General features: G+C 33.8%; 1 protein-coding gene and 1 long non-coding RNA gene across 3 annotated transcripts in view; one reads left to right on the top strand and one right to left on the bottom strand.

The window, feature by feature from the left end:
- Positions 1-16,927, top strand: part of LOC136029947 (anti-sigma-I factor RsgI-like) — an 84,594-nt gene that overhangs the window by 4,774 nt on the left and 62,893 nt on the right. Inside the window, exon 1 of one of the 2 annotated variants that reach the window (XM_065708492.1) lies at positions 7,568-7,768. The exons of the other annotated variant lie outside the window; for it this stretch is intronic. Within the exon in view, the coding sequence (XP_065564564.1) occupies positions 7,735-7,768 (34 nt within the window). The 5' untranslated portion in view covers positions 7,568-7,734. Of the gene's footprint in view, positions 1-7,567; positions 7,769-16,927 lie in introns of those variants that run through there. 2 annotated transcript variants of the gene reach the window in all.
- Positions 677-9,484, bottom strand: LOC136029949 (uncharacterized). The gene is made up of 2 exons (XR_010618145.1): positions 9,337-9,484; positions 677-1,052 (listed from the first exon to the last, which is right to left on the bottom strand). It is a non-coding gene; the product is annotated as an uncharacterized LOC136029949 (long non-coding RNA).

The following is a 16,927-nucleotide window of genomic DNA, read 5'->3' as shown; positions in this document are numbered from 1 at the left end:
AAACGTTGTCAATATTTAAGAAAAGTCTTTCAATGGTAAGTCTGCTAACCACAAAAGAGTCAAAGATTTTCATATGGTGAGCGGTAAATTACATTTCTAGATATATTAGCAATTACAAAGGTGTTGAAAAGGAGGCTGAGCAGCATAAAGTATAATATCTTCCTGCTTTAAGACCTACCTGAGTCAATTTTTGATTTCTGCTGATCAGAGTTTTGTTTGGATTAAATTCTTAGGAAATTTATTTATATTCAATTTTTTTTATTATATTTTTTTTATATATTTATTATATTTATTATATTTTTTTTATTATATTTTTTTTATTATATTCAATTTTTTATATTCAATTTTTCAGCTGAATTCTATGTCAGCCAGACTTTGAGGATGCAAAAAAAAAACAGCAGTAAAGAAATTATTGCTCCAAACTGTAAATCAATTAATTTTTTTACATACTGGAGTAATACTTCTGTACTTTAGGATACAATAGCAACCCTCTTTATTATTGTAAGTATTACAGCCATCAACGACAATCAATTTGCCTTGACAAGAAACTCTTCAGAATAAATGTCTTACATAAAATTTGCTTAGATCTGTTATTATATTAATAGGTCTACCAGTTACATGAAAAATTAATTAAATTAATAGATCAATGAAGTTGATAGATCTACCAAATAACAAGTTAACATAAACCCGTTTCTTATATTTTCAAAAATTTAAACACACATAGAATACGTAACACTTTCAATCTTTTTAACCATATAGTACTTTAATCACAATTTAACCAAATCTATCATATATGTGAATATTCTAAAGCTTAGTAAATATCATTGACCAGATTCTCATAAATTATATCTTATCAAATATTGTGTTACAGGGATAATTTTCTTCCCAGTCGCATGCCTGAATAATTGGGTTATAAACAAGGTCTTCTGGACACTGCATCTTCTCTGCGTAGTGTCCGCCAATGCACAAATAGAAGCTATGACAGTCATATGGGTTTGCATAAATGCCATCTTCTATGCATAACATATTAGGACCAGTTCTCGTATGGCCATCTGAAATGGGGAGATTATATGAAACAGAAATAAAATGATTTGTTCCAAGTCGTTTAAGGTAATAAATAAACAGTTCGTTGTAAAAAATCGAAAGTGATGTGTGACTAGGACTAATAGTATCCAAAATTTTGGACAAAGGGGAATTTTAATAGCAATACATAAAGAAAACGAATCTGATTTTAATGGTAATTTGAAATATATTTAATTCACCAAGTTTAAATCTACACATCAGAAGCTACAAATCTGAGACAATTTTCCAAATTTTCACAAAAAGAAAAACACCCTATAGGGAGCGTTTTGACATTGTCCATCATGAGTCAACCCAAAGACTTGTCTCGTCTCCTTTGCACCCCATCTACCCTTGACTACCCATGACTATTAACCTTAGTTTTGCCCTAAAAATGGATGGAAGGAATGTAGACCATCTATGAAAAAGTGAAATGACATCATTTTTATACAATTCTGAAAAATGCTTAAGCGAGCTCTGCCTCTCACTTAGACTATCTAACATGGCTTTTTCTCATTAGCCATTAACATTAGCCATGGCATGATGGCAACCTGATTTGAAGTCAAAATTAAACGGACTTGGTCTCTGGCCTTCCGCCTCGACCTCGCTGGTCGAGGATGTTAATGGAAGTTGCGCAATTAAAACCAACACATCAGAGAGCATCTGTTATTAAGATTACATGCTCTCATCCACAAAAATAGGAAATTTGATTATCTTTTCGAGAGGGAAGATAATTTGGGCGTATATAATGGTTGTTGTTGTATGTCATAAAGACAATTTTTATCTCAAGTGGGATTTCTTTATTTTTCATAACATCAACAAAGCAAAGAAAGAAATCACGGTAATAACCATGACCAGTGACAGAATTAATTAAAGTAGATTAACAGTTAAATATATATTGACATTTTTCCCTGAAAGTCTGAGCAATTTATGAGTTATTAACGTTACAATGTGAGAATGCGCAAATGACGTTTTTTGTCTTTATATGGCACAGCGACTCCCGTTTGTGCTATTTAGTATGTTGTATGTTTTGCCAGAAGACAGATCACGGATACGTGTTTATTTGCTTTTTTTCCCCAGGGGTGATCGTGTTGACCCAGTGGTACTAGAATGTTGCAAGAGGGCTCATTCTAACGGAACTTAAAGTTTCAAGCGCCCTTTTAAGTGACCGAAAAATCGAAGGTCACACAGGCCCCCTCCAACGCTCTTTTTTCCTAAGGTCACTGGATCAAAATTTTGTGATAGCCACTTTTTTCAACATAGGCGAAAAATCTAATAATTACTTCTGTCAGGACGACTTAATCCCCTACAGTCCCTGGGGGAGGGGTTTTAAGTTTCAAACTTTGGCTACTGTTTACATATAGTAATGGTTACTGGGAAGTGTACAGACGTTTTCAGGATGAATTTTTCACGTTATGGGAAGGGGGATCGGGGGGATGGGGTTATATGGGAGTATGTTTCCATGGATGAATTTATCACGTGGGAAGAGAATTTCCATGAAGGATTTTCTAGCATTATTTAAAGAGAGAAAATTTTAGGATTTTCTAGTATTACTTGAAAAAAATGAGAAAATAAATGAGAAAAAAGTTTTTCAGCTGGAAGTAAGGAGTAGCATTAAACTTTAATAAACAGAAATTATTACGTATGTAAGGGGGTTTCTCTCCTCCGCAATACCTCTCTCTTTACGCTAAAGTATTTTTAGTAATTTCAACTATTTATTCTACGGCATTTGTGATTCGGGGGTTATTCTTAAGAATCGGGACAAAATTCAAGCTTTAGTGTAAAGAATGAGGTATTGACGAGGGGACGAACTCCCTCATATACGTATTAAAAATATACAAATATAGATGTTCCTTACGTAAGTTAATTTGTAAGTTACATATATTTATTACTAATAAAAACGTTCGTAAAAAAAAGTAAGAAGTTCTAGTTGCCTTTTTAAGTAACCGAAACTTGGAGGGCAACTAAGCCTCCTCCCTCATCCATTTTTTTATGAAAATCGTCTAATCAAAACTATGAGAAAGTCATTTAGCCAAAAAAATTAATATGCAAATTTCGTTTTAATTATTCATATGCGGTGAGCCAGAATCAAAACATGCATTAATAAAAGAACATTCAGAAATTAAGTAAAAACACAAATTTTCTTAACTGCAAGTAAGGAGCAACACTAAAACTTGAAATGAACAGAAATTTATTCCGTATATGAAAGGGATTGTCTCTCCCTCAACGCTTCCCGCTTTAAGCTAAGGTTTTCTATTGTTTTAAAAAGTAGAGTTGTGAGAAAGACTCAAACTTTAGCTTTAAGAGCGGGGTGCTGAGGCGGGAACAACTCCTTTCATATATGGAATAATTTATGCTAGTTTTAAGTTTTAATGTCGCTCCTTACTTGTAGTTAAAAAACTTGTTTTATTATGTAATAGGTGCTAGATATATAATAAATTATTTTCTAGATATATAATAGATTATTATCTAGATAGATAATAATAGGTTATGCAGATAGGTGCTTGGAGAATTGATGGTAAGGCTCTCTAATATGCTGAATCTAAAGGTGTGATTTTCATTAAGACTGCTTGACTTTTTATTGTATTCTTCCCTTTTCCAAAGTCAGACAAGTTTTCAAAGACGAGGCAAGTTTATTAAGCTCATTGCTTTCAATAAGTAACATTAAACTTGGTGAATTTCATGTTTGGAATCAGCAAAAAAAACAAGTTCTTCTGATGTATTAATTGTTATCAAAATTACTTTTCTTAGAGTTTTACTTACTATTGGGCTTTACTTTCAGGTCGCTCTTTACTTACAGACCGTTACCACAAACTGATTGAAAAGTGGGTTATACTTACGCAACTAAATTCTCTCGTTCGCGAATTTATCCCAAGTGAGAAATTCGCCCTAGCTAATCTAACCGACATTCATTTTTTTTTCTCAAATGGTTTTAATAGCTTTAGTCCCTTGCTACCATGTAGTCGAACTTAATTGCCTGAAAAATTGTGCTAATCTTCAGCCGAATTTTCGTGTTACCAATCTATTATGTCACCAATCAATTTGGAAGCATTGATTAATTCAAATTAGCAGCAACCAATAGAAAACGCATATGACATATTTGCCGAACGTTTGAAACTCCAAACGACAACAACCAGTGGAAGGTTTATGGGGGAGGTAGGCCTAATACAGGGATAAGTATTATACGAAAAAAAAATCTAAAATTAAATAAAAAAGCTATAATTTTCAAATAGAATTAAAAAGAGACATTAAACCTAGAAACGAATATATATAATGTCGTGTTAAAAAATATAAGGATCCAGGTGCTGATTGTATGGTAAATGGGTTTCTTAAACGTAAAGGCTCTGAGGTTAGAAATAAGTTACTGAAGATTATGAATATGCTTTTCGGAATAGGGGAAGTACCTAACAATTTTAGAAAAACCTTAATTAAACCACTGTATAAGAAAGGTGACAAGAGTGAGTGTGGTAATTATCGAGGCATTAGTCCGGAATCTGGAGGTAGCAGGTTATTTAGTAATACGACACTTTTTAGACTGAAAAATGCTGTAGACATAGTTTTAAGAGAAGAACGGTGTAGTTTTAGAAAAGGTAGAGGATGTGTCAACCAAATTTTCATTCTTTGGTGAATGATTTAGAAGTGCTTGAATTGTCAAACACCTTTGTACACAGTTTTATAGATTATGAGCAATCCAGCTGATGGAAGAGCTTGAGCAAAGGTCTTATCCTTGTACGGTATACCAGAGTAATACACTAAAGTGATTAGTGCTATGTACGAGAATGACTGCTGCGGTTACGGCAAGAAATGAGGGTAGCAGCGGGTTTTGTATTAAATCAGTAGTTAAGCAGGGTTTTGTTCTATCCCCCTTTATATGGATCATTTTGATGAACTTTGTTCAGCACAGAAAAGGCAATGCGAGACACCAGAAACAAATGAGGAAGAACAACTCTCCTGTGCTGATAATGCTGATGATTTAAGCATCCTTGATGAAAGTGTGAGTAGGATAAACGAGGTTTGAGAGGTTTTGCAAGTTCAGGGTGCTAGAATTAGCTTGAAAATTAATGTTAAGAAGACTAAGTCACTAAGGCTAGGAAAATGTGAAGGTGAAAAGTTGATGTTGGGTAACGAGAAGATTGATCAGGTGGGCAGCTCCAATTACCTTGGTAGTATTATTAGTAAAGACTATAGAAGCAGTGAAGATGTTAAAAGTAGAATAGCAGAGGCTCTGGGTGTTTCTTAGCAGTTGAAAAAATAATTGGAAGAATAGGAAGATAAGTCTACAAACCGAGATTAGAATATTAGAAGCTACAGTGATAACAGCTGTCAAATATGGCTCTGAAGCATGGGCGCTCCGAAAAGTGGATGAAGACGTGCTAGAGGTTTTCCAGACTAATTGCCTACGGATTGTTTTGGGTACCCAGCTGACTGACCGTATTTCAAACAGTAGACTGTGCGACAAATGTGGTTCAATCCCTCTGTCTAGGGCTATAATGAAAGAAAGGTTGAGATGGTTAAAGCAAGGTGTGCGAATGAAGGATGACATGTTGCCGAAGATTGTCCTTCTCAGCCAACCGTCTAGGGCTAAACGGAAAGCAGGTCTTCCTCCGTTGTGGGAGAAGGACGTCATAAAGAAAGATTTGAAGAAGACGGGAACTTCCTGTTAGAGTGCAAAAAGGAAGGCTTCATATAGATTGGGATTGAGGAGGAGCGTGTATACCTCTGCTGGTCTCAAGTGGCTTGGTGATGTGGTGAGTTGTCAGTAGTAGTAGTAATGTCATATAAGAAGGGGAATACAGTCTCTTGAAATCTTCACGCTTTACGCTAAGGTCAACAAATAAATGAGGTCAGTAATATAACCCGAGCCAACAAAAATTGTGTTTGAGCAGTGACAAAAGACAAAGTTTAGGGTATGGAGTAGTGGGTTCAGGAGGAGGCATCCTCCCTCAATACCGGATAATTTATGTTCGTTTTAATTTTCTCGTCATTTTTTACTTTCTTATGAAAAAAACTCGTTTTATTTATTTTATGTTTTTAAGGAATGTTTTTTGTTAAAAGTGACTGAAATTGTAGAAAACACAATTCTCAAAAGAATATGCCCGCCAAAACAATGTTCATTTCATCAGGAGAGGGGTGTAAACCCTTGTGCTGCCGATATAGGTGTTTCAGAGTTTCTGACGAAGGTCAGTACCGTGATAGCTTAGCTTTATCCCAAGTCTCCACAAGATTGTGAGACAAAAGAGGATGGCTGCCGCGCACCATACAACTTCCAGGCTGAAGGGCAAAAACCAGAGATGAACTATATTGTAAGGACTGTCTAGTTCTTTACATTTTTTTAGAAGCTACATAAATTTTCAACCAGTAAACTATGTGATTCTCCGTTTTATGCCACCGAACGAATCTTTGACTAAAACGCTGTCACATTAAACTCGAAAAATTTAATGATGAGACCAAGGTTTTTAAAAATTTGTAAAATTAACATTTAAAAAGTCAGATCCCCATTGTTTGTTTGATTTTAATCACATTGCTCCCTGTTATACATATTTACATATTATAAACAAATGAGACGTGACAAAGATTAGGAAATGGACGTTTTTTAGAAAAAAAAGGAAAAACTCGGTCAATATTTAAAAAGTATATTGTCTCACTATCAGTGACATGGCCATCCCCCATGCCTCTCAGCTGTTCCAACCGGAACTTAACCTGATCTTTCCTAAAAGTTTATCATAAAAGAATAAACGTAGTTTACTGCTATGTTTTATTTACCTGCTGTTTTCAAAATTTTAAATAAACATTTTATTGTAGAGGATAGCTGCCCCTGACCATTGTTCATTCTGGCTGAATGGCCAAGAACTAGGGATAAACTCTACTGTAGGGGCTGCATAACGTAGTGCCATATTCCTAACCTTTTGTGAACCCAAATAAATTGTCTCCCAATGAGTAGTGATTCTGCTTTTTATGCCACTGAACAAATTTTGACCAAAACAGTTTTTGATCTTAACCTCATCTTTCTTAAATAGTTATCATAATGGAATAAATTTAGTTTTATAAAAAAGATTTGTACCTGTTGCTTTTCAAAAACTGAAAATAAATATTTTACGCTTTTCAATTTTACAGTAAATTCAATATATTCAAGTATGTGCAGTTAAAAAATTAAGGCACTTCAAACCAATGTGATGGCGATCACGCGTTTGAGAATGTTCCATTTTTGCTTCAAATCATGTATTAAATTGACCGTAAACAGCGGAAGAGGAGGGTAAGCAATGCCTGTTTTAAGTTTCAACATAGCCTTATAAAGTAAAAAAAAAAAAACAAAAAAAAAACTTATTTCCTATTTTGTTTAAAAAGAGAATGCAAAACCATGCGATTAATTAGTGTGAAAAATTGGGCGCAGACAACTGAAACTTGCCGTTGGCAAAATGTCAACAAATATATTTGAAAATTACTTGGGATTTCATTCTTACTGATAGTAAATCGCATTTTCTTAAAAATTATCTTTGAATATTTGTTACGCTTGGAAGTGACAACTTTGGTTTTCCGTTGAATTTCATGAGGAGCCCTCAATTTGTTCAAACAAAATTAATCCTTACGCGCATCTGACCAGCCTTTCTACTAAGTGTTTTGGGGCTGGTTTTTGAAGTTTTATTTCCAAAGCAGCCAGGGGCAGCCGAGCAAGGCATGCAAACGTATAATTTAAAGAAGGATTCGTTAGGTAACGGTTTATTTATTATTATTTTTTAAGGAATGGGTTGATAATATATGGGTATTTTTTTGATTTTTGTGTTTTTTTTACAGTTAATCATTTGTTAATAACCGATGTAAGTAGCTACCCTGATGCAGATTTTTTTGTAGCGTTTTTGGGTGGCGATTAGAAATTCAATTGATGTTATTTTGTTTGTAATAGATTTAATTGAAATGTCTCTATGAGTAGTAAGTCTTGATATCACAAATGGTTTTTTGATTGACTCTTGAATAACATTGACTTAAAAACATGGGCCGAAGCTCAAGCACTCTGGGCCAGGCTGAGGGAGGATAGTTTATTCTATTTTAGTTAGTCTAGCTGTAATTCCACTAAGATTAACTTGCTTCTGCGAAAAAAAAGTATACACAAAGAAAACTCATTTTTAGTAGGGAAATTTTTTGAACTGACACACCTCCTGCGACGGTCCACTGCTACGCATCATATTTCCCCTAAAGATTTCACTTTAGAATATAAAGAATCTTTAAAAAGGAAGTTGTGACAAATGAGCCCTTCTAAAACTTCCCTTGATTCTTTTTTCTGAATGATGAATCTAAGAAAAAGAAAATAATAGAGCCAAAGAGACATGCTTTTTTTTACATCTATCCTACCGCGAAACTATATTCAAACTGCTTTCATCTATTGTAAAAGATTTGTATCCTAGAATTACAGAATATATGAGATAGTAAAATAAAATAAAGGAAATAGACGAAGTATGGAGGATTCAGTTTTGGATTAGTCAAGCCAAAAACAATAATTTTCAAGATACATCCTTGAATATTGATATATCCCGCAATTTTCCACAATTGTATAGTCTAAGATCAATAAAAAGAAAAATTGAAGCGTAATAATAATAAAAAATATAAAAAAATAAAATTAAAAAATATAATAAATAAAAAAATAAAAAATAAAATATAATAAATATAATAAATAAAATAAATAAAAAAAATATAATAAAAAAATATAAAAAGAAAAAGCGTTATAATATTCTGGTAGAATTTGAGAGCATGGTTAGGGAAAAACTAGAATTTACCAATTACCCATGGATTGATGGCAACTTGATTTTAATGTATGAAATATCTTAACTAGTGCAGGAATTAAATAAGCTTAACAAGTTAAACTTGCGGTTTAACTTGTTAAAATTGAATATTAAGAAACATGTTGCACTTCTTCTAAGCTATAATATTGTTTACTTAGAACTCTTCAACTTTCAAAATAAAGCAAGTCCTCCATAAAATGAATGAAAAATACTTATGGTAATAGTTGCCAAAGAAATGACATTTAAAGATATATGCATTATTCAAATGATAATATAAAATAAAACCACACTGGCTCTGCTTTTGACGTTTAAAGAGAAATTAGTCAACAAATAAAGAGACAAAGAAGCTGCCCTTTCCCACAAAGCCAGGAAAAACGAAGTATCTAATTGGCTGGTTTCTTTTGCCTTCTTGCCAGTAAAACACCAATTGGAAACATGATATAACCCAAAAAGAACTTATATGGAACATTAAAAGTAGCTTTTTTTAAACAGCTGCACTTACCGCTTGGTCGCGTGGCAAAAAAACAAATCAGGAATACAGCTATAGAAAAGACTTTATATGCTTTCATTCTAATAGGATGGATGACCGACTGATTAATTGCAATAAAATGTCTCCTAAGTACATTAAAGCTTATCATACTAAAGGATAATTGATGTCGTCAATGATCTAATACCTTGATAGCTAGATAAACTTATATTTGAAGTAAACAGTAAGGATCAGGTAAAAAATGAACATCATATATTATTGAGAATTCCTATTTTCTTTAAATTCTTTTTAAATAGACACAATAGTTTTGAATTAAAGGAATGTATGAAACGACAAGGTTAAGTTTGATGTTTGTAGTGGAATTTGTACAATGGCTGAACTGTCTGATGCATGAATCATAACCCTTTGATCAAATTAAATAAAAAAAACTAGATTTTTTAACTGAAAGTTAGGAGCAACATTAAAACTTAAAATGAACAGAAGTTACTCCGTATATGAAATGGGTTGTCCCCTCCTCAACGCCTCGCTCTTTACGCTAAAGTTTTTAATTGTTTTAAAAAGTATAACTGTGGCAAAGAGTCAAAATTTAGCGTAAAGAACGAGGGATTGCGGAGGGGACAGCCTATTTCATATACGGAGTAATTTCTGTTCGTTTTAAGTTTTAATGTTGCTCCTAACTTTCAGTTAAAAAAGTTAGTTTTTTTATTTAATTTCTTAATGTTTTTGAATTAATGCATGTTTGATTTTGGCTCTACGCACATAAATTATTAAAATGAAATTTGCATATTAATTGGTTTTTTTTTGGCTAAATGGCTTTCTCTTAGTTTTGATCAGACGATTTTGAGAAATAAGGGGCGAGGAAGGAGGCCTAGTTGCCCTCCAATTTTTCGGTTACTTAAAAAGGCAACTAGAACTTTTAATTTTTAACGAACGTTTTTATTAGTAAAAAATATACGTAACTTGAGAATTAACTTACGTAACAAACTTTTATATTCTTATTTTTTTATTATGTATATGAGGGGGTTTGTCCCCTCGTTAATACCTCGCTCTTTACACTAAATCTTAAGTTTTGTCCCAATTCTTTAAGAATGGCCCCTGAATCAGGAACGCCGTAGGTAAATAGTTGAAACTATCAAAAATACTTTAACATAAAGAGCGAAGTATTTATCTCCTCCTAAATAACTCGCTATTTATGCTAAAGTATTTTTAGAACCCCTCATATGCGTAATAATCTCTGTTCGTTTTAAAATTTAATGCTACTCCTTACTTTCAATTGAAAAACTTTTTCATGTTTATTTTTTCATTGTTTTTTTTTAAAGTAATGCTAAAAAATCCCGCTCCCTTTTCATTGAATTTCTCTTCCCCCGTGACAGATTCCTCCAAGCAAAGATCCTCCCACATAGCCCCGTGCCCTCAACCCCACCCTCAAACCAAAAAAGTCCCCTCTGAAAACGTCTGTACACTTCCCAGTAACCATTACTGTATGTAAACACTGGTCAAAGTTTGTAACTTGCATCCCCTCCCCCAGGAACTGTGGGGGAGTAAGGCATCCCCAAAGACATAGTTATTATGATTTTCGACTATGCGGAACAAAATGGTTATCTAAAAATTTTGATCCGTTGACTTTGGGAAAATATGAGCGTGGGAGGGGACCTAGGAACCTTTCATTTTTTTTGGTCACTGAAAAAGGGCACTAGAACTTTTCTTTTCCGTTAGAATGAGAACCATAGGGTTCTCTGATACGTTGAATGCGACGGTGTGATTTTTGTTAAGATTCTATGACTTTTTGGGGGTGTTTCCCCCTATTTTCCAAAATAAGGTAAATTTTCTCAGGCTCGCAACTTTTGATGACAAAGACTAAGCTTGATGAGACTTATATATTTAAGTCTCGTTAGGAGGTCTCGTTATATATATTAAGTCTCGTTAAGTATCAAAAATATGATACTTAATATGGCAATAGGATATTATCCCCAAACCACAAATACGTTAGGAGGGGGCGAATGCCCCCACCTGGATCCCTCAGTGATAGATGTATCTATCAACAAGTGAAATGACATCATTTTTATACAATCCAAAAAGGGTTAATGCCAGAATTTGCTTCTCACTCTAACTATCTGTCCCGGTCTTTTTTCCAGTTAACCATAGCTTGATGCCAGCAACTTGATATTAATTCATGCGATGAAAGCCCTATTCTAATATCATCAGATGTGCTTGAAATATTGTTGACATGTCCATTTGATAGCATGTCAAGTTATCCAATAGACCAATTTTTGATTTAGTTATTATCCCCCTCAAGGTTCTCTGAGAGTTTTCTAATAATGTCCTTACCCTTTTTTGGACACACAAGCAGGAACGTCAAGTATAGGGGGAGGTGGGACACCCAACAGTGTTTTTGGTCACTCGGAAACAAAAGAAGTTGGAAAAATTGTCGTGGTTCACAACGCTTTTTCTGACGCCGCTAAAATTCTTTATTCTGTTCAATTAAGACCACGAAAATACAGACTTGTCATCTACAGGAATTTTGAACTGGGGTCGTAAACCCAGCAGTTTCACCGACTCCTGTCGTAATTTTACAGATGGTGCCACAATTTTCTATTTGGTTAAACAAACAGTATTACAATAGTGACATAATATGTACCGAAATCTCAATCTCGGTCAGTAAGTGCAGCAGTTTTACCGACTCGTGCAGTGACGTATTGTATTCGAAACAGACATTATGCTAATTTTTGGGAAAAACAGGCGGTAAAAATAACCAGCCAGTCGGTAAAATTTCTTTCCCCCCCTGACATTTTGGCTATTAACGACCCTGTGCATAAGATATAATGTATCGTTTTTTCCGGTAATGAAACCTATAAAGTTTGACTATTACGAAGAAAATAGTTGTCTCAAACTTTATATTATATATCCCTGGGAGTTGAAGGGAGAGATGTTTAGAAATCAACGTAAAAGATGTGGGTTGGAACTGCTCTCCAAGTACTCTTTATCTGAAAAATGACTTTCAATCTACAATCAAATGCTCCACTTTTGGAATTCCTTTCATGCGAAGTTGCTAAAGAAAAAAAGTAATTCATACAAACTTTGACTATTGCGAACAAAATTGTTATGTCAAACTGCATATTAGATATCCGTGGGGGTTGAGGGTAGAGATGTTTAAAAATCAACCAAAAGGAAATGGATGGGAGACTGCTCTACAATTACTCTTTATCTTAAGGATGACTTTCAATCTACAATCGAATGCTTCACATTTGGAACTCCTTTCATGTGAAGTTGCATAAGAAAAAGTAATTCATTGAAACCATGTCATTATTTAATTAGGGATACCTATTTAATTAATTGGGGCTATTTAATTAATTATAGGTTATTTAATCGTAGTACCCACGGTTCCCAAAAGTCTTTAAATCTACGTTACTCTTTTAGAAGCCTAGTTTGTTGTACAATAAATTAGAAAATAACGCCAAGGAGTTCTAATATGTGACAGATATTTCTAGAAAATATCTAACTTCTTTAAATAGTGTTCTATTGTATTAAAATATAGTGTTGGCTTGAATCTTCAAAATATTTCCAATCTCAGTTTCTCAACGGTTTACGATATTCTAGAAAACAGTAAACGGTGATATTAAGATTTTGTGGAAAAGGATACTTGTATGATAAACCTCGTACCGCTCAAGTTACGCATTGTACAACCGTTTTTTTTTCCTTCGTTACTTTTCGTTCGTTCGTTTCGTCTGGTTTTTTCGTAGCGTGAGACAAGACAAAGAGAAGTGACAGAATAGATGAAAAAAATTTAATTTGGGCTATATAACGAAAAAAGAAATCATCAATGCAACAGCACAAACACATTAAAAAAAAAAGAAAAAAAAGGAGATAGAAAGAGAAGGGGAAAACTGTTTTCCTAAATTAGTGATTAATATAGACCGGCCTTAACCCTACTCATCCATACAAGCACAGAGGTCAAACAGCATATAGCCATACACAATCCACCATAAAGAATAAACCATGGACAGGTAGTCATGTCGTCAATGAGTATAAGTCGTCATTTGCAAAACAATAAAACCACTATGAAAACCCGCTATACTTTACCCCCTTCCTTATGTGCAAATATATAGCCCAAATTTGTTTCCAGAGTATTAACAGTTTTATCTTACTTTGGTATATTTCATTAGGATAGAGCGTCAGAGAAGCATACAAGAAGAATATTAGGCAGGGGGTCTATCAAACAGTTCGTGGTAACGAACTGAAGTAAGGAGCGACCCGGCTCAATAGTAAACAAAACTCTAAAAAACGGAATTTTGATACTAAAAGATACATAAAAAAATTAGATTTTTATGCTGATTTTAAATATGTTTCATCAAATTTAGTCTTTGTCATCAAAACTTACGAGCCTGAGAAAATTTGTCTTATTTTAGAAAATAGAGAAAAGCACCCCCTAGAAGTCATAGAGTCTTAACGAAAATCACACCATCACATTCAGCGTATTAAAGAACCCTATTGTAAAAGTTTCAAGCTCCTAAATACAAAAATGTGGAACTTCGTATTTTTTGCCATAAGACCGATCACGGGTGCGTGCTTATTTGTTTTTTTTTGTTTTGTTTTTCAGGGGTCATCGTATCGACTAAGTGGTCCTAGAATTTAGCAAGAGGGCTCATTCTAACAGAAATGAAAATTTGTGGTGCCCTTTTTAAATGACCGAAAAATTGGAGGGCACCTAGGCCCCCTCACACGCTCATTTTTTCCCAAAGTCAACGAATCAAAATTTTGAGATAGCCATTTTGTTCAACATAGTCCAAAACCACAATAACCATATTTTTGGGGATGATTTACTCCCCCAAAGTCCCCGGGGGAGGGGCTGCAAGTTACAAACTTTGACCAGTGTTTACATGCAGTAATGGTTATTGTGAAGTGGACAGACTTTTTCAGGGGGATTATTTTGGTTTGGGGTGGGGGTTGAGGGGGGGGGGGGCTATGTAGGGGGATCTTTCCTTGGAAGAATATGTCATGGGGAGATAGAAATTCAATAAAGGGGGCGCAGGATTTTCTAGCATTATTATAAAAAAACGATGAAAAAATAAATATGAAAATTTCTTCAGCTGAAAGTAAGGAGCAGCATTAAAACTTAAAATGAACGGAGATTATTACGCATATGAGGGGTTCATCTCCTCCTAAATACCTTGCTCTTTACGCTAAAGTATTTTTAGTAATTTCAACTATTTATTCTTCGGTCTTTCTGATGCAGGGGTCACTCTTAAAGAATTGGGACAAAGTTTAAGCTTCAGTGTAAAGAGTGGGACCCTCTTATACATAATAAACCCCTCAGTGTAAACCCCTCATATACATAATAAAAATATAATAATAATAAAGTTTGTTACGTAAGTTGATTCTGAATTTACGTATAATTTTTGCTAATAAAAACGTTCGTTAAAAATTAAAAGTTCCAGTTGCCTTTTCAAGTAACCGAAAAATTGGAGGGCAGTTAAACCTCCTCCCCCACTCCTTTTCTCAAAATCGTCTGATCAAAACTAACAGAAAACCATTGAGCCAAAAAAAGAATTAACATACAAATTTCATTTTTGATAATTTATGTGCGGAGAGCCAAAATCAAACATGCATTAATTCAAAAACGTTCAGAAATTAAATAAAAAAACTTGTTTTTTTAACTGAAAGTAAGGAGCGACATTGAAAATTAAAACGAGCAGAAATTACTCAGTGTATGAAAGTGGATGTTCCCTTCTCAACGCCCCACTCTTTACACTAAAGTTTTTTACTGTTTAATAAAGTAGAATTGAGAGAAAGAGTCAAACATTAGCGTAAAGAGTTGGGCGTTGAGAAAGGAACAGCCCCTTTCATACACGGAGTAATTTCTGTTCGTTTTAAGTTTTAATGTTGCTCCTTACTTTCAGTTAAAAAAAGTATTTTTTTTTTATATTTAATTATACAAGTACCTGGGCACGTCTATATTGGGTGCTCCTCATATTATCAAAGGGTGCGGATGGTAATCTCGTTAAAAAGCAATGCGTAAGTAACAAACAATGATAAAAAAGACAAGTTTTATGAGGAAATGGAATTTTTCTTGATTTTTTACCTCACATTTGTATTTCAGACATTGGAAAATAAAACGGCTAGTAATAAGTTTGAAAAGCCTGTACCAACACTTGATTTGTTTCCAAATATTCTTTACTATTACTATATCTTCTTACCTTTGTCAATTTCTTATTACACATGGGAAAATTTTTGTTTTTAGCTTCCATCTTATTTAGTTTTGGAAAGTAACACCTTAACATTTGATTTTAATAGGACAACCAAAAGTTTATGCTTGAATGTTCAACAATGTGCACTTAAATCCTTCGAAGAAAATGTATACACAAATGTAACTCTGAGGTGATCAAATACATATGAGATTTTATAAAAAAGAGAGTAGAAAAAAGACATTTACTTCCAAGAATAATGTACAGGCATCGAAAACATTAAGCGACTCTTACAGCAAAAATAGTTTATAGAAGTGTTTCCCGGTCTTCACTGTCTTTATTTTATCGAAGCATCTATAAAGCTCAAGTGACCCCCCCCTCCTAATAGCAAGTAAATATTCAACAATGAATATTTATGAAGTTGTAATATAGTAATGAAGTTGTACATAAGCTCAACAATGTACAATAAGAGAAATTGTGAGCAGCGTGTATGATTGGTGCTGTAATTGGGTGTAACTGTTATTTTATCGACAAGGGTCATTCTTCATAATTTTCACGTCATAATTCCTTTTTACGTCATAATTTATGAAGTTGTAATATAGTAATGAAGTTGAACATAAGTTCAACAATGTACAACAAGAGAAATTGTGAGCAGCGTGCATGATTGGTGCTGTAATTGTGCGTAACTGTTATTTTATCGACAAGGGTCATTCTTCATAATTTTCACGTCATAATTCCTTTTTACGTCATAATTTATGAAGTTGTAATATAGTAATGAAGTTGAACATAAGTTCAACAATGTACAACAAGAGAGATTGTGAGCAGCGTGCATGATTGGTGCTGTAATTGTGCGTAACTGTTATTTTATCGACAAGGGTCATTCTTCATAATTCTCACGTCATAATTCCTTTTTACGTCATAATTTATGAAGTTGTAATATAGTAATGAAGTTGAACATAAGTTCAACGATGTACAACAAGAGAAATTGTGAGCAGCGTGCATGATTGGTGCTGTAATTGGGCGTAACTGTTATTTTATCGACAAGGGTCATTCTTCATAATTTTCACGTCATAATTCCTTTTTACGTCATAATTTATGAAGTTGTAATATAGTAATGAAGTTGAACATAAGTTCAACGATGTACAACAAGAGAAATTGTGAGCAGCGTGCATGATTGGTGCTGTAATTGGGCGTAACTGTTATTTTATCGACAAGGGTCATTCTTCATAATTTTCACGTCATAATTCCTTTTTACGTCATAATTTTCCTTAGTAAAGGTCATTCGAACCAATATAGGGCAAATCCCTCCATGTGTGAAACACTTAGTTTGACACATATTGTCAACAAATGTGTAGTTTCAAACCAGGACTAGTTCCTTGCAGTTTGAATGAGAGTTGCAGTCAAAATTTACAGTCCAAAAAAAA

This window comes from Artemia franciscana, chromosome 8 (assembly GCF_032884065.1).
Source record: "Artemia franciscana chromosome 8, ASM3288406v1, whole genome shotgun sequence".
Classification (NCBI taxonomy): domain Eukaryota; kingdom Metazoa; phylum Arthropoda; class Branchiopoda; order Anostraca; family Artemiidae; genus Artemia; species Artemia franciscana.
The sequence above is the reverse complement of the archived record's forward strand: the minus strand, read 5'-3'. Positions and strand labels throughout refer to the sequence as shown.